We start from the raw sequence: 23,655 nt of genomic DNA on the forward strand, positions 1-23,655 counted from the left end.
CAGTTCATATACTACCATAGCACACATTTATAGGGTGCTCCCCGGGTCACAACAATATCAGAAATATGTACATACAACAAATTATAACACTTTAGCAGCACCACGGGCAGAGGATGTGAGGGTGGAACTGTAGGAAGGTGGATATCTGACTATGGTTACCCCCAACTTTTTGCCTAGTGTCTAGCTGGTTTTTCGACTTAGTTGGCCTGAGATCCTGCCATTCAGGGTCTCAGGCTGTCTGCTCTCTCTTTAAAATGGACTCCATGTACCCTAGGTACATACCCAATTGGTAAGGATCACCTTATTGGACCCTGTACAGTGTACCCTAGGTACCCAGGGCATAGGTGCACCCTAGGCCTCCCAGGGGCTGCAGCATGTATTATGCCACCCCTGGTCTGGCCTTCCAATCAGACACAACTGGCTGATCACTCAGCTGGGGCTAGGTCGTGTAATCACCCCTTGCTTAGATATAGTATACCTATATCTACCCTTAAAATAGACACATGTGTACCCATCAGTCACTCCTATGGCAGGCCTTAACAATCCTGGAGGCAGAGTGCTTGGTAACATGTGAGATGGTGCTCTAGCATGAGCTGAGCCTGTCTGCAGCTTTCGGAACCATGTCCTTATAGCTGTTCTATGATATAGCCTACCATATACTCTTAAAGTGCCTTATACTCTTAAACGGTTATGGTAACTATGGTTTGGCTTTATCAAAACATGTCGTGTAAGGTGTCTAACACTTTGGAATAATACCCCCATCCCATTTCTGGTGATGAGGATAGTATTCCTCCCTTCTAGAGGGAGAGACATGTTAAAATCCTACTTTGCTGTTTAACTCTGACCAAAGCCTCAGCATCACAAAATGGATGCTGCTGCCACAGACACGAGTCTGAACTCCTGCAGCTGGGAGCCCTCCCAGCCAGGGAGGCCTGGACAATAGATTTCCTGCTTGGGGAGGTGCTAGCACCTCCCCAGACAGACTTTAGTGTATTGGGGCAGGGAGGGCTGAAAGGAATGAGACATGCCTGGGGCACACAAGGTGCTCCATGCATAGTCCAGTTCAAACCGGTGCTGGGGCACTCCAGCCCCAGCTCTGGCGCGAAACTGGACAAAGGAAAGGGGGTGTAGCCACCCCCCTTCCTGGTCCCACCCATAGGAGGGACCTTGCAGGTAGCCCAGCCCACTAGCCCAGTATATCAGTAGGTAGCTGAGCCCTCAGGATTAGATTATCCTGAATCTGCAACTTGAACAGAAACTCTGGACCTTCGACATTCGACCTCAGGAAGAAGACTGAAGAATCTCCCTTGTGGCCAAGGAGTGACCACCCTGGGCAACCAGGCACCATCCAGCGACCGCTGCTTGCTTTGCGACTGATCCTACGAGGGACGACTGCAGAGACTGACCAGCTCCGAGACTTCCAGACACCTCTGAACCAGATCCACCTCTACAGCAAAGCTGAGACCCGTGGAGGCGACGAGGGACGTGGGACCGGCGACTTGGGAAAAGTGGCTAGTACCTGACTAGCGCAACTTCTGAGGCTTCCTCGAGGCTGTGCTTGGGGAATTGAGAAGCCCCCATCCCGAGCACCATCTGCAAAGAAGATCAGCTCCCCACAATTCACGTGTTCTGCGTGGGGCCCTTCTGCACCTGAGTTGCTCGACGTGTTGTCCGGTTGCTGGCCCGTTGGCTAGTGACTTCTACGACGACGAACCTGTGATTTCACCTTGCTGGTCCGGCTCCTCCAGACTGGCACCCGCTCCTCTGTGAAAGAGAAGCACCCCAGACCTTCCTGGTCTGCACCAGAAGCAAGTCATCCATTCTGCGTGGGTTCCGCTTGCCAAGGCTTGTTGGGTCCTAACTCGACATCGACGCCACCGACAGCAACAGCCTTCGTGGGACAGCTCGCCTCCTGGTCCTGGTCGTCCTCGACGTCTCCTGGTACCCGTGGCTGCTGCGAAAAGCTTCACCTCTTCACCTGCATCTTCACAACATCGCCTGGTTCCTTCCCGGCTCCTGGCTGGTGACCTAGACTCTGTCCCTTCTGCTTGGAGGTATCCTTCCTTCTTGATTCCATCCTTGGGATCCACCGGACACTCTTCACTGACTGCCTGTCAGCAACTTTCCTTCAGGCATCCATAGGAGTCAACGACGAAACCCGACGCAAGTTAACACCTATGCACCCGCAGCCCGTGGGCTAGGTAACTTGAGTACTCCGGTGCTCACAAGGGTAGTGACTACCCTAGGGTCTAGTTTCCAAGTCTCGACCTCCTAGCTATTCCAGAAGTGTCCTAAAACTGTTAAATTCTAATAACTTCTATTTCTATCGACTTTTACGCATTACGCGTGAGTGTTTCCACTCTGCACCTGAATCCCGTGGGCCTCCCACTTCCTAACCTTTGGTAGTATAGTGTAGCCCCAGCGATTGCCTAGGCCTAGGCCTATCCTGTGTTCGTGACAGTGGTTCTTATACCACTTACTTAGTATATGGTTTGCGTGGCCCCTAGGGCCTAACTGTATTACTTACCTGTGTGACTTAATGTATGCTTAAATAAGACTGTGTTGTACTTACCTCGAATCTCATAAAGAGTGCTGAGGGTTTGACTAGAATAAATACATTCTATTTTTATATATATTTGTTGTGGTGTCCTTTCATTTGGTATCCAAGGGATTACATATGGTATAACAGATGGCTTCACATGCCATACAGAGTTTAGCCTAAGACTGCTCTTGTCCGTGCTACCACTAGGATAGCTGGTCTATAAGGTTGACTTTACAACCAATCACCATAAGGGTTGTTTGGACTGATATAAGGTGTACACTAGAACTAGTGACATCATATATCAGGCCAACTTCTCACACGGCCCTCTTGTCCAAGGGGGCCATCGAGCTATTCCTGGCCCAGATGTAGGTTGGGGTTGTTATTCCCACAACTTTCCGGTTCCCAAGAAGGGCAAAGGGGGCCTACACCCTATCTTGGACCTCAGGAGCGTCAACGCCTTCCTCCGGAAGGAGAAGATCAAGATACTCACATTAGCTCAGGTTCTGGCTGCCCTAGACCCTGGAGACTGGATGGTAACGTTGGACTTGCAGAACGCTTATTTCCACATCCCCGTCCTGCCGGCCCACCGGCGTTACCTGCGGTTCACGGTGGGCCACGAGCACTTTCAGTTTATCGTGCTCCCGTTCAGCCTCACCAGTGCCCCTCGGGTGTTCACGAAAGTGATGGCGGTGGTCGCAGCTCATCTGCGCAGATTAGGGGTTCCAGTCTTCCCCTATCTCGACGACTGGTTGTTGATGGCGGGCTCGCCCCAGGCAGTCGTCTCCCACCTCCAGACTACGGCCGACCTTCTGCATTTGCTGGGGTTTTTTATCAACGTGCCCAAATCGCCTCGGAGTCCCTCCCAGAAGCTCCTTTTCATCGGAGCGGTTCTGGACTCGGCGCAGTTCCGGGTCTATCCTCCGGAACGGCGGGTTCAGGATATTCAGACTCTGATTCTGATCTTTCAGCCTTTATCCCGGGTTTCGGTCAGGTTGGTGCTGCGGCTACTGGGTCTGATGGCCTCCTGCATCCTGCTGGTACATCACGCCAGGTGGCGGATGCGGGCTCTGCAGTGGGACCTGAAGTTTCAGTGGGCCCAGCATCGGGGCAACCCGTCCAACCATGTCTTGATCTCGGAGGGCACTGCAAGACAGTTGCAGTGGTGGCTCACGGACCGCGATTGGGTCAGTGGCAGATCCCTCTCCCTACCCCAACCGGAGCACGTAGTGGTGACGGATGCGTCCCTCCTGGGATGGGTGGGCCACATGGGAGAGGCGGAGATCAGAGGCCTCTGGTCTCCGGCGGAGTCCCGGCTCCATATCAACCTATTGGAACTGCGGGCGATCTGACTTGCACTGAAGGCATTCCTTCCCTCTGTTCGGGGAAGTGTAGTGCAGGTGTTCACGGACAACACCACCGCCATGTGGTATTGCAACAAACAGGGCGGGGTGGGGTCGTGGACCCTGTGAGAAGTTGGCCTGATATATGATGTCACTAGTTCTAGTGTACACCTTGTATCAGTCCAAACAACCCTTATGGTGATTGGCTGTAAAGTCAACCTTATAGACCAGCTATCCTAGTGGTAGCATGGACAAGAGCAGTCTTAGGCTAAACTCTGTATGGCATGTGAATCCAGCTGTTATACCATTTGCAATCCCTTGAATACCAAATGAAAGGACACCACAACAGATATATAAAAATAGAATGTATTTATTCTAGTCAAAATACCCTCAGCACTCTTTATGAGATTCGAGGTAAGTACAGCACAGTCTTATTTAAGCATACATAAGTCACACAGGTAAGTAATACAGTTAGGCCCTAGGGGCCACGCAAACCATATACTAAGTAAGTGGAATAAGGACCACTGTCACGAACACAGTTTAGGCCTAGGGAATCGCTGGGGCTACACTATACTACCAGTTGCTAGGCAGTGGGAGGCCCACGGGATTCAGGTGCAGAGTGGAAACACTCACGCGTAATGTGTTAAAGTCGATAGAAATAGTGATGTTTAGAATTAGAGTTTTAGGACACTTCGGAAAGAGCTAGGAGTTAGAGCCTTGGAAACTAGACCCTAGGATAGTCAATACCCTTGTGAGCACCGGAGTACTCAAGTTACCTAGCCCACAGGCTGCGGGTGCATAGGTGTGAACTTGCGTTGGGCTTCATCGTCGACTCCTATGGATGCCTGAAGAAAAGGTGCTGACAGGCAGTCAGTGAAGAGTGTCCGGTGGATTCCAAGGATGGAATCAAGAAGGAAGATACCTGCAAGCAGAGGGGACAGAGTCTAGGTCACCTGCCAGGAACCAGAAAGGAACCAGGCGATGTCGTAAAGATGCAGGTGAAGAGGTGAAGCTTGTCGCAGCAGCCACGGGTACCAGGAGGCGTCGAGGACGACCAGAACCAGGAGGCGAGCTGTCCCACGAGGGCTCTTGCTGTTGGCGGCGTCGATGTCGAGTTCGGGCCCAACAAGCCTTGGCAAGCGCAACCCACGCAGGATGAAGGATTCGCTTCTGTTGCAGACCAGGAAGGCCTGAGGTGCTTCTCTTTCGCAGGGAAGCAGGGGCCAGTCTGGAGGAGCCAAACCAGCGGTGGAAAGTTTAGGGTTCGTCGTCACTGAGGCTACTAGCCAATGGGCCAGTAACCGGACAGACGCGTCGAGCAGGGAAATGCAGAAGGGCCCCACGCAGAACTCGTGTAGTGTGGAGGGCTGACCTTCGGTGCAGATGGTGCTCGGGGCTTCTCAATCCCCAGAGCACAACTTCGAGGATGCCTCAAAAGCTGCGCTGGAAGCTAGTAGCCAATTTTCCCAGGTAGCCGGTCCCACGTCTCTCGTCGCCTCCACGGATCTCAGCTTTGCTGTGGATGTGGATCAGGGTCGGAGAAGTCTGGAAGTCAAGGCGCTGGTCGGGCTCTGCAGTCGGTTCCTCGTAGAACTTGGGCAAAGCAAACGGCAGGTCGCTTGGTGGTGCCTGTTTGCACAGGGTGGCCACTCCTTGGTCACAAGGGAGATTCTTCAGTCTTCTTCCATAGTCGAATGTTGAAGGTCCAGAGTTTCTGTTCAAGTTGCAGTTTTCAGGATAATCCAAAGTCCTAGGGACTCAGCTCCCACTCTTATACTAATCTGGGGGGCTGGGTTACCTGCTAGGTCCCTCCTATGGGTGGGACAAAGGTGGGGGGTGGTTACACCCCCTTCCCTTTGTCCAGTTTCGCGCCAGGACTGGGGCTGGAGTGCCCCAGCACCGGTTTGAACCAGACTATGCATGGGACACCTTGTGTGCCCCAGGCAGTGTCTCGTTTCTTTCATCCCTCCCTGCCCCAATACACTAAGTCATGTCTAGGGTGGTGCTAGCACCTCCCAAGGCAGGATACCTATTGTCCAAGCCTCCCTCGCTGGAAGGACTCCCAGCAGCAGGAGGTCAGACTTGTGTCTGTGGCAGCAGCATCCATTTTGTGATGCTGGGGCTCTGGTTAACTTTAACCGGGTAGTAGTTCTTCAACATGTCTTCTCCCTCTAGAAGGGGGGAATACTATCCTCATCGCCAGAAATGGTGGGGGGGTGGTATTCCAAAGTGTTAGACACCTTACACGACATGTTTTGATAAAGCCACCCCATAGTTACCATAACCGCGAGGATTATAAGGCACTTTAAGAGTATATGGTAGGCTATATCATAGAACAGCTATAAGGACATGGTTCCGAAAGCTGCAGACAGGCTCAGCTCATGCTAGAGCACCATCTCACATGTTACCAAGCACTCTGCCTTCAGGATTGTTAAGGCCTGCCATAGGAGTGACTGAAAGGTTACCCATGTGTCTATATATAAGGTAGGTATAGGAATGCTATACCTAAGCAAGGGGTGATTACACGATCTTGCCCCAGCTGAGTGATCAGCCAGTTGTGTCATGATGGGAGGCCAGCCAGGGGTGGCATAATACATGCTGCAGCCCCTGGTAGGCCTAGGGTACACCCATGCCCTGGGTACCTAAGGTACACTGTACAGGGCCCTAGAGGGTGATCCTTACCAATTGGGTTATGTACCTAAAGTACATAGTGTGAATTTAGAGAGAGAACAGCTGGGCTGTGGGTCTGATTAGCAGGCCCACAGCCACATCTAAGTCGAAAACCAGTGAAGCAAAAAGTGGGGGTGACCATAGAAAGCAGACCCTACTCTCCTACATACCCTTTGTCAGGAGGCTCTGCGCCTCTGGACATGGCTGGAACATCAGGGCATCACCCTGGTGGTTCAACACCTGACGGGCTCTCTGAACGCCAGGGCGGACGAACTCAGCCGCCGGTGCATGATGGATCACGAATGGCGCAAGGACTCTTTCAGCAGTGGGGAGAGCCTTGGTTAGATCTATTCGCCAAAGAAGAGAACGCGCAATGTCATCAGTTCTGCGCGTTGGAATTTCCAAGGCGGCAATCGCTCGGAGACGCTTTTCGTTGCGAGTGGCGTTGCGGTCTGTTGTACGCCTTTCCGCCTATACCACTTCCTCATCTAGAAATACAGTTAATACCCTTAATCGAGAGGTCTTATAAAACAAATAATGGAGGATTTAGATCTGACTGATATTTGAAGGGAAAAAAGCAACAAGGATAATAGATTCACCTTTAAAAATAAAAAATACGGACATTCTTAGAGAATAGATTTATTTCTGGTAACTAGTAGGATTGGAAATAAAGTCATGAAAGTGGATCATATAATAGAACATTTATCAGACCATTTAGCCGTAAGTTTGGCTTAATCCACTATACAGATGATATGGGCCCTAAATCGAGTCCTGCTACTCAAAGTTAAATTAGTGGAAAGTTTAAAGGAAGAAACTAATTAATTTTTTCAGATCAATAAGTCTTCATCCCTGCCACATATTGTCTGGGATACCTATAAAGCTTTTATAAGGGGGAGATTAATTTCTCTCTCTATTGCCCGGAGTAGGGAGGGGAAAGCCAAGATGGGGAGCCTGTAATCTAAAATAGCTAGGCTTTCTAAGGAATTGGAGAACTCCCTAAATGTTGAGGGCCAGGCCCGAACACAAACTGAATTGCAGAATGTAAAAAATTGCTTGTCAAGCTTCTTGGATGATGGAATTAGAAAAAAATGTGAGGCCAGTATGATATCTTGCTATGAATACGGGAAGGGCTGCGGGAAATTGTTGGCATGGAAGATCAAATGAGAATCCTCTAGAAATAACATTTCAGAAATCCTAGACCTCGAGACAGGTAAAATGTGCAGGGACAACAAAGAAATGGAGAGGGCTTTTGAACTTTAAAAATAAAATGTGTACAATGAGGACACAGTAGTAACCGGGGAACAATTACAAAATTACTTTAAGGAAATAAATACTGCTAGATTGCCCCCAACCTCAAAAGAACATCTTCCCAATGAAGTATATAGGGCCTTAAAAGAGGAACTGGCACCGTGGTATTGGGAGATGATAAAAGCTGCCATCTTAGAAGGAAGGAAACTTCCGTAATCCTAGGAGGGAGCCACAATTAGTAATATTTTAACATCAAACAAGAACCCTAAGTTATGTGAGTCATACAGACCGATATCTCTCTTAAACTATGAGTACAAGATATATACTCAGATTTGAGCTATACGGTTATAAAGGGTTATAGGGAATGTAATACACAAATACCAAAAGGGATTTATTAGAGGGAGACAACTACATGACTTGACACATGAGCTGATTGGAGCAATAGACTTGGCTATAGGAGAGAAAATCCCCTTGCCAGTCCTTACTTTTGATGCAGCCAAAGCTTTCAATAGGATCAGCTGGCCCTTTCTACACTTGCCAATTAGACAATATGATTTTGGGGAGAAATTCTCTAGAGCGATACTAGCTATTTATAGAAATCCTACAGCTAAAATTCTTGTTAATGGGAACGTAACAGGTCAAATACCAATCAAAAGAGGGACACATCAGGGTTGCCTCCTGTCGCCTTTACTCTTTAACATGTGTATTGGACCCCTCGCAAATAAAATAAGTTTGAACCTAAATATCAGTCCATTCAGTTGTAGAAGCTTTGAAAAAAGGTGGGTCTATATGCAGATGATTTAATGATTTATACTAGTGATATAGAAAGGTCCCTCTCATAGATTCTGTAAATCTTAGAGGAGTTGGGGAATATATCAGACTATTCAGTTAAGAATGAAAAGACTGACATCATTGAGTAGATTGTGCAGTGCTCTAGCCCTTTAGTGAAACAAGAACGTCATTAGAGTTGTGGAATGGCTCTCCTGCATTCCTGCAGGTACCCCAAGAAGAACCCTGAAGCCTCCTGAACCACCAAATCCCGATGCTGCCAAGCACCACTGCACCCGAGCCCCCAGCGTGTGTCGAAGTAGGACAATGGTGTCAGTGTGGTTCCCAGTCCCTCAAGAGACTAAGTCGACTGTGGGCTTACCCCTCGTGAACTCCCGGACGTCACCTGCAGACTGTTTGCAGGCCCCCCTCAACCGTGTGTGCTCCCGAATGAAGAAACCCAACACCACAAAGTCCCTCTGCACTCGCCACCCCGGCCAGAGAAGAAAAGGCCCACTGGTGTCCCCACGTCCCCTAGCATTGCAAGATTTGAGCCCTTTGCGTGGTTCAACCTGACTGGCCTCCGAGTCAAAACCTTCAGCCTCTTTTCACGAAGATAGATCCCCATTGACTAACATTGGGCACCTGACGCTGTATTGTAACACTACACCCTAGTGCCCTAGTGCCACTGGAGGTAACCTGCTGGTGCAGCCTTGGACCTGGCCCAATCCTCACCTTAAGTCCCAGAGATTGGTTTCATAAGTCGCTGTACTCTATCTGAATGTCATACTTGTTTTTCCTCCCATAGGATAACAAGTATCGACTTTTTAAAACGCATCGTACTTCTCTTGCAAAACGTACATACCTGATCGTATTGATTATGGTACCTAAATGTATATAAAGATATGTTATTTTTATAGATTGGTGTGGATCTCCTTATTGAGTCGTGTGCATCATGTATTGACTATTGTGGTATTTGTTGATGTCTATCACTCCTCTCTGATAAACCTAAGGCTACTCGACCACACTACTCCCTAAAAGAGCACTTTGATATTGCTAGAGCAAGCCCCTGTCCACTTGTAAGGGAACCCCTGGAATCTTTGCACAATTTACCTCATTTTGGTTTATCCTATAAAGAGCCCGCTTCCTACAATGGACTTGAATTGCTCCTGTATGAGTACTGGTGGGGGGACGACATATGAGACGCCCAATTTCTGGAAGTGTTTTTCAGTTTATTTCTTTTCTATTAATGGAAAATCTTTAATTAAAGATGTTAAAAAGTAACGTTTCTTTTTACAATGAATTCCAAACAAACGCTTGTAATACATTTTGTTTTAAAGCCAACAGTGTCATCTGTTGAAATAATTTGTAAATATTCCGGAATCAGAATCTGACATTTAGATTTTGAATCTGCTTTCATGATATCAAAAGTGTTTGAACATGCAGCAAGAAGCCTGCTGACCGTCCAGAATGCAGCAGCCAAACTAGTCCTTAACTTCCCATGCCAAACCCACATCACACCACACCTCAAGGAACTTCACAGGCTTCCGATAAATAAACGCGCACAATTCAAACTCCTCACCCTTGCGTACAAAGCACTCCACAAGACAGGCCCTGCCTACCTGATCACCCGATTTCACTTCCACCAGCCTTCCAGACACGTCCGCTCTGCCGGTCTCTCACTAGCACACATCCGACGAACACACAGAAGCAGGGCAGTGGGCCTTGCCTTCTCGTAACCTCGTCCTTGAAGCCTTAAACGTCCTCCCAAAACACAGCAGAGCCTCCTCCTCTCTTCATAACTTTTGCAAGATTCTGAAGTCTTGGTTTTTCGAGTAAGCCCTCCAGGGCAAAACTCTCACACCTGCTACAAAGCACTTGGATACCCTCACAGGTTATTTGTGCACTATAAAAACACTGATAACATAAAGTGGTATTAATGCCTGGAGCTAGTAGATACCATGCCTTTTCCAAACAATATGAAGTGAAACTGCACGTTTATTAGATACATGTGTGTAAATCATTCTGTGAAGAAGAAAGCTTGGTAATTTAATATCAGCAGACTTTGTCAGTAATGTTGCCTTTCAAAATGTGTGCCAGTGACAAAATTGTGTTCCTGTTTTTTTATTTGTAAAAACATATACAGTTTCGCCTTTATGTACTAGTCAATGGGTAGGATAAAAAATAGCATCTGAAAGAAACAGTTAGTTATAGATTCCTTACCTTAGAATTACCCCCAGGCGTCAGACTGAATCCGAAGAATTTTTTTTTGTCAGTAGTACCCCTGCTCTGCATTTGTTGTTGGTGTCGTGGTTGCTGGTATGACGTAGCAGTAGCTACTTAGACGTCGCCCTCGCGCGCTGACATCAGTGCTTTCGTTTTCCATGCCAGCCAGCGCAGATCCAGAGAGAGCAGTACCTCCAGTCAATTTTTGACTGACTTTTTTACGACACGTCACAGATGCCCGGTTACAAGACTTGCGGCTCCTGTAGCCGACTGATGTCAGTGAATGATCTGCACAGCGTGTGACTGTTTTTCCTTGGGCACGACCACTACCCCGAGTCGTGCTCCAACTGCCGGACCATGATTCCAAAGTCTTTGCGGGAGCAGTCCAGAAAGCTTCTCGAGACCCGGCAGCCGGCTCCACGTCGTTCGAGGTCCCGGTCGCGTGTGAGGTCGAGGGACAGGTCGCGGAGCCACCACCACCAATCTTCTTCCAAGTCTTCGCACTCCTCCGGTAATTGGAAGCACAAGAAGAAATCGGAGAAGCATTGTCGCTCTTCAACTTCTCCTCCTCCGTCGGCCGACACGACTAGGGATGCGGATGGTGCCCCTCCCACGGCTCCCTTACCAGAGCGACCCCTGCCCTGCTTCACCAATTTTACAAAGCTATGCATGCCATCTTTGGGCAGCCTGACTTCGCTGGCGTGCCTTCTAGCCCCGCGGACTCGGTTGGGGGCCCTGGGCCTTCTACGCCAGCGGCTCTGGCACCGCAAGGTCCCCTTGGATCCAGGCCTGGATCTGGATCAGCACCGGTCAACCCGATTACTCCTCACCCGGTGCAGATTGTACTAGCACCACATCTGCAGCCGATGCCGATTGTGTCCCCAGTCGGCATCGACTCCTGCCTCCACCTCGATGTAGAAACGGAGCCGGACCGGCGTCGACCGACACAAGATCCAGCGCCTACGGGTACTTTTGTGCCCTTATTCTACCCTGGCTCTTTTAGACCAGATTAGCAGCCAGAGGAGAGTGAGGAGGACTGGGAGGGGTCTAGAGGCCCTTTAACTGACCAGTTGGGTTACGAACTGGACTGGAGAGAGGAACTGGGGGAAGCCAGTGGTCTGGATACCTCACCAGACCTTGGCATGTTGTCTCCTCCTACCGTCGCTACGGAGGAGGGAGTGTCTTACGCCATGGTGTTGCATAGGGCGGCCAAGGCTCTCAACCTCTAGCTACCGACGGTGGCAGTCAGGACAGAGATGCTTCAACCTGCAGCTAGCTCTTCGGAGCCCCTGCTACCGTTTATTGAAGCCCTCACTGACATCCTTTTGGGCACCTGGTTCAGGCCCAACACAGGGGCTCCTGTGGATAGGATGATCGCCCGACGCCACCGCCCGGCCCCAGGCAACCCCACTTTCCTCTTCCAACACCCTACCCCTGAGAGCTTGGTCGTCCAAGTCTTCACCTCCAAAAGCGCATTCCCTCACGCACCACCTGATAGGGAATCCAACAAGCTGGACCATCTTGGGAAGAAGCTGTTTACTTCCTCCAGCTTGGGACTGCGGTCGGTAAACACTGCATGTCTGTTGGGCCATTGCACCCACTCTGTGTGGGATACGGTAACGCAAGTGCTGCCCCAGTGCCCGGAGGAGGCCCGGGCCGTACTCTCCCGTGCAGTTGCCGAAGGGTGAGACACAGCAAAGTTTACAATCCACTGTGGGCTGGATAACGCCGACTCACTAAGCAGGACGATTTCCACGTCGGTAGCCCTTCAGCGCTACGCCTGGTTGAGGTCGACTAGTTTTTCAGGGGATGCCCAATCCACTCTTATGGACATGCCCTTTGATGGCCGTCACCCATTCGGTGACAAGGCAGACAACGCACTTGAGTTCTTTAAGAACTCTCGTGCTATGGCCAGGTCCTTGGGCCTCTCCACCACCCATCTTGCACAGTCTGCTTTTCGAAGGGGTTGCCCAGCCATGTCCTGCCCAGAGCCACAGGCCAGCGCAAGCTGTTCAGCCCCAGAGCGGCCCGGGAAGTGGGAACCACAAACGTGGTTCTGGGGGCCAGCGGGCGGGCCAGTCCACCACAGCCCTCACAGCAGCAGCCTCCAAACCCTTCTACTTCGACCTTTCAGGGCCACCAATCACAAGTGTGCGGCAGGATTCGCCATCACCTCCCCCACTGGCGCACCATCACGGACAGGTGGTTTTTGCAAATAGTCCGAAGGGTCTACTCCCTCCCCTTAAACTTCCCCTCCATCCATGGCATCTCCGTACCATCGCATGTCGGAGGATCATCTGGCTCTTCTCCAACAGGACTTTTCGGCACTCTTGGCCAAGGGAGCCATTGAGCGAGTTCCTTTCCCAGAAGTTGGTTGTGGTTGCCATTCCCACTGCTTTCTTGTGCCCAAGAAGGACAAAGGCCTGCGTCCTATCTGGGATCTCAGGAACGTCAAGCGCTTCTTTCGGAATGAGAAGTTCAAAATGTTGACGCTAGCTCAGGTCCTGTCTGCCCTCGAACCTGGAGACTGGATAGTAGCGCTGGACTTGCAGGACGCTTATTTTCACATCCCCCTCCTTCCGGCCCACCGGCGTTACCTGTTCACAGTAGGCTACAAGCATTTTCAGTTCACTGTGCTCCCTTTGGCCTTACCAGCGCCCCTCGGGTGTTTACGAAATTAAATTGATGGCGGTTCCAGTCTTCCCCCATCTCGACGACTGGCTGTTGAAGGCTGGCTCACCCCAGGCTGTTGTTTCCCACCTCCAGACTTCGGTCGACCTCCTGCATTCGCTCGGGTTCTCCATCAACGTGCTCCTTCATCGAAGCGGTTCTGGACACTGCGCAGTTTCAAGTCTATTCCCCTGAACAGCGAGTCCGGGATATTCGGGCTATGATTCCGATCTTTTAGCCTCTATCCCGGGTTTCGGTCAGGATGACCCTCAGGCTACTGGGCCTGATGGTCTCCTGCATCCTGCTGGCGTACCATGCCAGATGGCATATGCGGGCTTTGCAGTGGGACCTGAAGTTCCAGTGGGCTCAACATCAGGGTTACTTGTATGATTGCGTCCAGATCTTGGAGGGCACTGCACACCAGTTGCAGTGGTGGCTAACGAACCAGGATTGGGTCGACGGCAGGTCCCTCTCCCTTCCCCAACCAGAGTTCACAGTGGTAACCAATGCGTCACTTCTGGAATGGAGCGGTCACATGGGGGAGGTGGAGATCAGAGGCCTTTGGTTTCCGTCGGAGTCTGAGCTCCATATCAACCTTCTGGAGCTTCGGGCGATCCGTCTTGCACTAAAAGCTTTCCTTCCCTCTGTCCGGGGAAGAGTAGTGCAGGTGTTCACGGACAACACCACCGCTATGTGGTACTGCATCAAACAGGGCGGGGTGGGGTCGTGGACCCTATGTCAATAGGCTCTCCGTCTCTGGACATGGCTGGAACATCAGGGCATATTCCTGGTGGTTCAACACCTAGCAGGTACCCTGAACGCCAGGGCGGACAAACTCAGCCGCAGATGCATGATGGATCACGAATGGCGTCTTCACTCGGAGGTGGCGCAAGGTCTCTTTCAGCAGTAGGGAGAGCCTTGGGTAGATCTATTCGCCACTGAAGAGAGCGCGCAATGTCAGCAATTCTGCACGTTGGAATTTCCAAGGCGGCACTCGCTAGGTGACCCTTTTCGTCGAGAGTGGAGCTGCGGTCTTCTATACGCCTTTCCGCCTATACCACTTATGCCCAGAGTGCTGAAGAAGATCAAGTACGTCTGGGTCAAGTCATTCTTGTGACTCCTGATTGGGTACGAAGAGTCTGGTATCCTGAGCTTCTACACAAGGCCATCAATCCACCGATCAGCCTGCCTCTTCGGGAGGATCTTCTGTCGCAGCAGCATTGGAAGGTTCTCCACCCGAACCTGTCCAGCCTCCACCTCCTTGCGTGGAGATTGAGCGGTGGCAGTTGACGTCGTTTGACCTGCCTCCCGAAGTCTGTGAAGTTATCTTGGCAGCCAGACATCCCTCCACTAAGACGGTATATGCTTGTAGTGCAGGTGTTCACGGACAACACCACCGCCATGTGGTATTGCAACAAACAGGGCGGGGTGGGGTCGTGGACCCTTTGTTAGGAGGCTCTGCGCCTCTGGACATGGCTAGAACATCAGGGCATCACCCTGGTGGTTCAACATCTGGCGGGCTCTCTGAACGCCAGAGCAGACAAACTCAGCCACCGGTGCATGATGGATCACGAATGGCATCTCAACTCGGACGTGGCGCAAGGCCTCTTTCGGCAGTGGGGAGAGCCTTGGTTAGATCTATTCGCCACCGAAGAGAACATGCAATGTCAGCAGTTCTGCACGTTGGAGTTTCCAAGGCGGCACTCGCCCGGGGACGGCTTTCGTCGCGAGTGGAGTTGCGGTCTGTTGTACGCCTTTCCGCCTATACCACTTCTGCCCAGAGTGCTGAAGAAGATCAGGCGCGACCAGGCCCAAGTCATCTTGGTGGCTCCGGATTGGGCACGAAGGTACTGGCATCATGAGCTACTCAGTCTATCGATCGATCCCCCGATACGACTGCCTCTTCGGGAGGACCTTCTGTCGCAGCAGCAAGGGACGGTCCTCCACCCGAACCTGTCCAGTCTCCACCTCCATGCGTGGAGAATGAGCGGCGACAGTTGATGCCATTTGACTTGCCTCCTGAAGTCTGTTGTGTGATTCTGGCAGCCAGGTGTCCCTCCACAAAATCGGTATACGCCTGCAGGTGGAACAAATTTGTGGCATGGTGCACAGAGAAGGCTGTGGATACTCTTTCCGCCCCTCTTTCTGAGGTTCTCCTCTTTCTTCTTTCCATGGCCCAGCAGGGCTCTGCTCTGGGCACTCGTAAAGGTTATCTTTCAGTTATCTCTGCTTTCTTACGGCTTCCTGATCAGCCTTCTCTTTTCAAATGCCCTGTTTCTCGCTTCTTCAAGGGCATTACTCACATTTTTCCTCCTGTCCCTTTCGTAATGCCTCAGTGGGATTTGAACCTGGTATTGACACATCTGATGTGCGCTCCCTTTGAGCCACTTCATAATTGTCCCCTTCGTCTTCTCACTCTTAAGACTGCTTTCTTGGTTGCCATCACCTCTGCTAGAAGGGTGAGTGAGCTCCAGGCTCCATCTTCTAAGCCTCCTTTTCTTTCTGTCCATCCGGACAAAGTTGTTCTCCGGACTCGTCCTCCCTTTCTTCCTAAGGTGGTGACTGCCTTCCACATCGGGCAGTCTGTCACGTTGCCCACCTTCTTTCCGCCTCCGCATCCTTCGAAAGAGGAAGAGAGGCTCAATCGTCTGGACCCAAAACGGGCGCTATCCTTTTATTTGGACCGCACCAAGCAGTTCCGGATGGCTGACCAGCTCTTTGTGGGCTACGTGGGTGCTAAGAAGGGGAGGGCTGTACACAAGCGAACCATCACTCGGTGGGTCGTATTGTGTATCAAAGCTTGTTATTCCTTGGCTAAAAAGGAACCTCCTGTAGGGCTGAGGGCCCATTCCACTCGGGCCACGGCGGCGACAACTGCCCTGGGTCGGGGAGACCCCTTGCAGGACATCTGTCAGGCAGCAATGTGGGCCTCGCTGCACACGTTTGCCAAGCATTATTGCCTGGACAGCCAAGTCCGGAGAGACGGCTTCTTTGGCCATTCTGTTATCCAGGACTTTCTGGTGTGATCTTGGTTCGCAGACCCACCACCGGGGTTGGTATTGCTGGGGTATCTATTCTAAGGTGAGGAATCTAACCAACGTGTTTCTTTCAGATGAACAAGTTACTTACCTTCGGTAACGATGTATCTGTAAGAAACATTAGTTAGTTAGATTCCTTACCGCCCCACCCATCCTCCCCGTTCTGCGAACTGATATCTAGGGTTAAGGTCATCCCTTTCAGGGCCCTATATTCATGGCACCAGTGTTGGTTTCTTGCATGGCTCTGTGTTCCTGGCGCAGAAAGCTATGTACAAGAACTGACGTCAGCGAGCGAGGGCAGCGTCTAAGTATTCTGATGACATCATTTCGGCACTTGACGCGGAGCCGCAGACGACGCCTAGCGACGCGCAAAGGGTATTGCTGACGAAAAATCTTTCCGGATCCAGCCTGGGGATATTCTAAGGTGAGGAATCTAACTAACTAATGTTTCTTACAGATATATCGTTACCGAAGGTAAGTAACTTGTTCTTTGTGTATTGTATGGCCTTCTTTCTTTGGCCCAGTAGGGCGCTGCCCTGGGCACTCTTAAGGGCTACCTCCCGACCATTTCAGCCTTTGTTAGGCTTCCTGATAGGCCTTCTCTTTTCAAGTTCCCTGTTGTAAATGGCTTCCTCAAGGGCATTACTCATCTTTTTCCTCCTATTCCCTTCGTAATACCGCAGTGGGACTTGATCTTGGTTGCGACTTACCTTATGTGCGCTCCCTTTAAGCCACTTCATGACTGTCCTTTCCAACTTCTTACCTTAAAGACTGCTTTTCTGGTTGCCATCACCTCTGCTCACAGGGTGAGTAAGCTCCAGGCTCTTTCTTCAAAACCTCCTTTCCTGGCTGTTCATCCGGACTAGGTTGTACTAAGATCCAGACCTTCCTTTCTTCCCAAGGTGGTTACTTCCTTCCACATTGGCCAAACCATCACTTTGCCCACCTTCTTTCCGCCTCCGCATCCTTCAAAAGAAGAAGACAAGCTCCACCGTCTGGATCCAAAACGGGCGCTTTCCTTTTATTTGGATCGCACCAAACCATTCTGGGTGGATGACCAGCTCTTACTGAGCTACGTGGGCGCCAAAAAAGGTCGGGCCGTGCACAAACGGACCATCTCTAGGTGGGTTGTTTTGTGCATCAAGGCTTGCTATTCCTTGGAAAAGAAGAAGCCTCCAGTGTGTCCATTTCACCAGGGCGACAGTAGCTACTACTGCTTTGGGACGAGGAGTCCCCCTCAATGACATGTCAGACAGCTACGTGGCATCTCTGCACACTACTGCCTGGACATCTGAGTCCGGAGAGACGGCTTTTTTGGCCGTTCTGTTTCCAGGACTTTCTGGTGTGACTTTGGTTCGCAGACCCACCTCCGGGGTTGGTATTGCTGGGGTATCTATTCTAAGCTAAGTAATCTATAACTAACTGTTTCTTTCAGATGAACAAGTTACTCACCTTCGGTAACGATATATCTGTAAGAAACATAGGTTAGTGTTAGATTCCTTACCGCCCGACCCATTCTCCCGGTTCTGAGAACTGACTTCTAGGGTTAAGGATTTCCTTTCCGGGCCCTAGGTATGTGCACCAATGGTCAGTGTCTTGCATGGCTCTGCGCTTCTGGCGTGGAATGTTATGTAAAAGAACTGATGCACGCACGCAAGCGATGGTGGCGACTAAGTAGCTACCGTGGCATAATCCCGGCGACCACAATGCCAACGACGAACGCGGAGCTGACCGATGCCACCTTCCGACATGCAGGGGTACTGCAGACATAAAAAATTCTTCTTATCTAGTCTGACGCCTGGGGGTAATTCTAAGGTAAGGGATCTATAACTAACCTATGTTTCTTACAGTATATCGTTACCAAAGGTAAGTAACTTGTTCATCTTGCTCACAGGTGATTTAGAGGGGGAGAAAGCCTTTGGGAATATTGACCTATAAATTCATCAAGTCTCCATTTAATTTAACATTATCACAAATGTCAGAAAGTAAAGCAAGCTAGGTCAGGAAGGGCTTAATAAGTACTTATGTATGACTTTCAATGAGAGTGCGTAGCTTGAACGAATGGTTGGAAATCTAGTTATTCTATGCTATGAGGTAACAGCAGTAGGAAAGAAAGTTGTTTTCACTGCGACGTGATTGTTTCCTCTGTGTTTTTCTGCCTCATCTAAGTGAGTGACTGAACAGTAGGTTTATCACAGGGCAGGTGACTGAGTCAGGTGAGGCCATTTTCTGTATGGCTCCCCATTACTTCTCTACCCATGAATAGTAATTGAAAAGCAGGGGCAGGTTATATAAGGGTAGCGGGAAGAGGCTTACATTACACAAAATTGTAGACTGATGGGAATGGGTTTCGCCTCGGGGTTTTGAGTGATGTCATAGACAACTCTAGCTTTGCCCTCATTGGGTGTTTTATGTCACTTAGACACCCTCTGTAAATAAAAGATAACAATTCCACTGATTCTCTGTTACCCGTCTATAATTCTATATTTCTTCTAAGCTAGAGGCTTTTATTTATACTCTTTAGGTCATGTAAGTCTTTATCTTGTAGACAGGAAGTGCCGATGAACCAGATGAAATGCCGTTGCCAGATTCTGAAACTGTGCATGTGATTCCAGGCAGTACTTTACTCTGGAGAATAACACCAAGGCCATCAAATTCTGTTCAGGTAAGACAGACATGTTTTTTCCTGAAAAAAGAGAAGCCACACTCCTACCGATGATGACTGTTCTGCTGTTCTTATCATGATTTTATGTTGACTAAATGTGCTTTTGGAATGTTTTTTTTTTTTTACCTTATTATTATAGATTTCCTAGACGACAATGCACATTAAAACGGAGTAGAGTTTGCCTCTACAAAAGTATCCACTATGCAATTTCCATTTACATTGACAATACATAGATATTATTTGTACTATCTGAAATAAACAGTTATTTATAGATTTCTTACCTTAGAATTAGCCCCAGGCGTTAGACTGGATCCGGAAAGTTTTTCGTCGACAGTACCCCTGCGCGTCAGAAGGTGGCGTCAGCCGACTCCGCGTCTATCGTCGGCGTTGTGATCGGTTGAGAGCGGTATCCCCAGTAACTTTTGTCGACTTCGTTTTTGAGTCTTAAACCGACTCCTGGTGCACGAGGGATACCTGGTTTTAAGGCATGCCATTCCTGTACCCGACTGATGTCGGTGTTGGATCCGTACCGCGTGTGCCTCTTCTGGCTGGAGTGCAACCATGACCCCAAGTCGTGTACCGACTGTCGAACCATAGTCCGAAGTCTTTGCGGTAGCGGTCCAGAAAGCTCCTCGTGGGCCGGCAGTTGTCTTCCAAACCTCCCTTTCTGGCTGTCCATCCGGACAAGGTCGTCCTTAGAACTAGACCTTCCTTTTTCCCAAGGTGGTTACTTCTTTCCGCATTGTCCAAGCCATCACTTTGCCCACCTTCTAAGAAGAAAGGTCTGGCCGTGCACAAATGGACCAACTCCAGGTGGGTCGTCTGGGGCATCAAAGCCTGCTATTCTTTGGCTAAGAAGGAGCCTCCAGTGGGGCTGCGTGCCTATTCCACCAGGGCGACGGCAGCTTCTCTGCTTTGGGACGAGTAGTCTCCCTAAATGACATCTGTCAAGCAGTTACGTTCGCATCGCTGCACACGTTTACGAAACACTACTGCCTGGACAGCCAAGTCCGGAGAGACAGTTTCTTTGGCTGTTCTGTTCTCCAGGATTTTCTGGTGTGAACTTGGTTCGCAGACCCACCTCCGGGGTTGGTATTGCTGGGGTATCTATTCTAAGGTGAGGAATCTATAACCGTTTCTTTCAGATGAACAAGTTACTTACCTTCGGTAACTATATATCTGTAAGAAACATAGGTTAGCTATAGATTCCTTACCGCCCCACCCATCCTCCCAGTTCTGCGAACTGACTTCTAGGGTTAAGGACATCCTTTAAGGGCCCTAGTTTTGTGCACCAGTGGTCAGTGTCTTGCATGGCTTTGCCCTTCTGGCGTGAAAAGTCGTGTACATAACTGACGTCAGCGCGTGAGGGCTGCGTTTATGTAGCTACCGCAACGTCATCCCGGCGACCACTATGCCCCCGACTGACGCGTAGTTGACCAACGCCACCTTCGGACGTGCAGGGGTACTGCTGACTAAAAACTTTCCGGATCCAGTCTGACACCTGGGGGTAATTCTAAGGTAAGTAATCTATAACTAATCTATGTTTCTTACAGATATACCGTTACCGAAGGTAAGTAACTTGTTCATCAAGACATATGGCAATTCAGCTATATGTGCTACATATATTTAATGGCCACATATTTTGCTTTTATGCCCCATCCACTACTTCCTGGTTCTCCCAGTTATCGTTCCATTCAACTAATGCTCCCAACTTTATTCTCCTTGCTTCGATTCCTGGTATTAGGTTTGGCAGTAAAAAATGGACATGTCTCAACCATTCACCTACTGTTAATTTTTTAAGCCTGATCCCTCAAGGGTCATCAAAGTATCTTATATCTTTCTATGCCTGTGATATAATGTCTCAAGGGTTCCCATATGTCGTCGGGGCAAGATGGGGTTGGGAGGCAGTCATCACTTATATTGTTACTGTACATCGGGTCTGATATCCATGGTTTGACTGTTAGTATTGTTGCTCTGCCCCAGCATATAGCTACTCTCCTCTTCGCTAGCAAAAGCACCAGCGCTGTGAAGTGTGTAATCCTGGCCAGTACTCTCTCTACATAGCCTCGTAGTGTTCCTAAGGAGTAGGTGGCAGTGATACCTTCATCATCTGTGCCAGTTCTGCGAACACACCTTGTAAGTACCCTTCGCAGATTCAGACTTTCTTAGACAAGGTTTAGAGAATCAACTGTAAGACAGTGGCAGCATTCACAGCTCGGGTTGTCCTCTAGCCCAGCTTTGCAAACTTATTCCAATGTGTAACATAAATGCTGAAGAAACTTGTAACATACTAATAAATGTCCTGTATCTGTGGATTTCACTGGTCTGAATACAGCGGTGGCACCATTATTGATCTGTTATCTGAAGGTCTAGACTCTCCTCCCACTCCTGCCTCGTGTCTGAGCAAGACATCCTCATATTAGCTATTCTGTTGTAAAGGTAGGACGTAGTATGTCTGAGTTGTGGGGTAACTATTAAATGAGTGAGCTCCTTCAGAACCAGTTTCATCTGGATGCATGGTACACTTTGTTTGGAGTGTGTGATTTAGCCTAAAATATAATAGCAGATCTAAACTGGAGACATCGTTGGCATGCAGCCAAACACGATGGCCGGGGCTTAGAAGAGCTCCGAGGGCGGCGTAGGTTCCGCTAGAAATCCAGCATACCATCTGATCAGTTATCCTGCCCCAAAGACACATGCTGAGAGCGAAGGGTGAGAGGCATCGATCGACCCAGCCCTGGGCCCGGGAAGTTGAACGCAGCACGAGGAGGACGTTTGAGGGGGAGCGGCCTCGTTGCGCAGCAGAAGCCGGGGACTACAGTACGCCGGAGACCTGAGTGGGTGAAGCGGGACCCGGCGAGCGGTGAGGTCAGGAAATTGGACGGGGCACTGAAACGGAAGCGGGAGGCACCCGCTTGTGCCCGATGATAGCGGACTTCGGCCCTGCCCCTGGGACGCGCACGGCAACTGAAGAGAGCGGTGCTCCCACCGAGACTGTCCCGAACTGGCATCGACGCTCGGCGTGCCCCGGAGCAAGCAGAAAGTGATGTGCGGGACCCGGCGCTGACCAGACTCGGCACCCGGTAAGCCCAGGAGGCGGGGGTGACGGGAGAGGCCCAGTTCACTGATGCAGAGGCTCGCCTGAGGCACACGGAGTCGGGGACAGAGAGCGCCCAACACAGGGATCACGCCTGGAAGGACGTTAGTTGTGCCTGAAGCTCCATAGATGATCTGGGGAGATGAGCACTACCTGAGACAGCGCCACTACCTGTGTGCAGCAAATTGGTGGAGGATCGGGGAGAGCAGAACCCTCGGCCCCTACCAGACACATACCCAGGCGCCAGCGGGGGCAGCGCCCCCACACGCGTTACAGCGCCCATGGCCCCAAATATAGATGTGCTGGGCCCGCTGTTGGGCAGGGACTGCTTCTCTCGGCACACAGTGAAAGACGGTGGACTCGAGCCCCACAATCCACTCGTTAACAGGAAGACGGGCATACCGACAGGCCGCGCTTGGCAGTAGGTCCAGCGGCAGGCGGCGGTGATTAGCGGTCAGAGCTGATTCATCCGGAAGAGGATGTGGGGCAGGAGCCCACGCGCGACCTCTCAGGCAAAACTAGACAAATACGCGTTTGCGAAAGAATCTCCTGCCCTGCCTGAGCGCAAAGGCATATCGGACAAGGCCCCAGACTTGGAGGGCGCGGCCAAAGTAACGCTAGAGGATATCATGTCAGCTCTCACTAATGTGCAATCTACGGTGGGTTCGATCTCCACCGATGTCTCCTTCCTACGGGCTGATTTTCAAAAGATGACCGCCAGGGTCACCGAAGTAGAACAGGTGACGAAGTCCCTTACTAAAGACAGCGCTGCGTTGCTCCACAAGGTCGGTCGCTTGGAGGCCGAAAATAGACTCATGGCGGCAAAGCTGGACGATCAGGAGGGGCGCTCCCGGCGAAATAACGTTCGAATTACGGGAATTACCGAAAGCGAGGGGAGTCCAGCCATGGACCTCTAGATAGAAGATCTCATAAAAACCAGACTCCAGCCCCAGGGGCTCTCCACCTTCTTTTCCGTGGAAAGAGCGCACAGAGTGCCGGGGGGTAAGCCCAAGCCTGGGGCTCCCCCTAGACCTATATTGGCTCGCATTTTTTTAACTTCCGAGACCGGGATGCTATATTGCAGGGATGCTATATTGCAAACAGCGAGGGTGGCACCACCGTTGCGCATCCAAAACTCAGTGGTATCCTTCTTCCCGGACTATACGGCGGCGGTTACCAAGCGTCGCAGAAGTTTCCTTGAGGTGAAAAAAGAACTTCGGCGCAAGGAACAACCTTACTCGATGCTGTTTCCTGCGAAACTGCGTGTGGTAGCGGATGGAAAAACGTATTTTTTTGAAACACTGGAGGAGGCACACGACTGGCTCCAGGGATGGCGACGGGCGGAAGGAGCTCGATGGTCAAGGAGACGTCAACGGCAAGGCAGAGAGGAA

At 50.4% G+C, this 23,655-nt stretch overlaps 1 protein-coding gene across 2 annotated transcripts in view; it reads left to right on the forward strand.

Moving 5' to 3' along the window:
* Positions 1-23,655, forward strand: part of OSBPL1A (oxysterol binding protein like 1A) — a 1,951,189-nt gene that overhangs the window by 1,549,920 nt on the left and 377,614 nt on the right. For both annotated transcript variants that reach the window (XM_085605749.1, XM_085605748.1), the window contains exon 25: positions 19,051-19,167. In XM_085605749.1, the coding sequence (XP_085461875.1) occupies positions 19,051-19,167 (117 nt within the window). The remainder of the gene's footprint in view (positions 1-19,050; positions 19,168-23,655) is intronic.

The sequence above is a fragment of the Triturus cristatus genome, chromosome 5_1 (assembly GCF_964204655.1).
Source record: "Triturus cristatus chromosome 5_1, aTriCri1.1, whole genome shotgun sequence".
Classification (NCBI taxonomy): domain Eukaryota; kingdom Metazoa; phylum Chordata; class Amphibia; order Caudata; family Salamandridae; genus Triturus; species Triturus cristatus.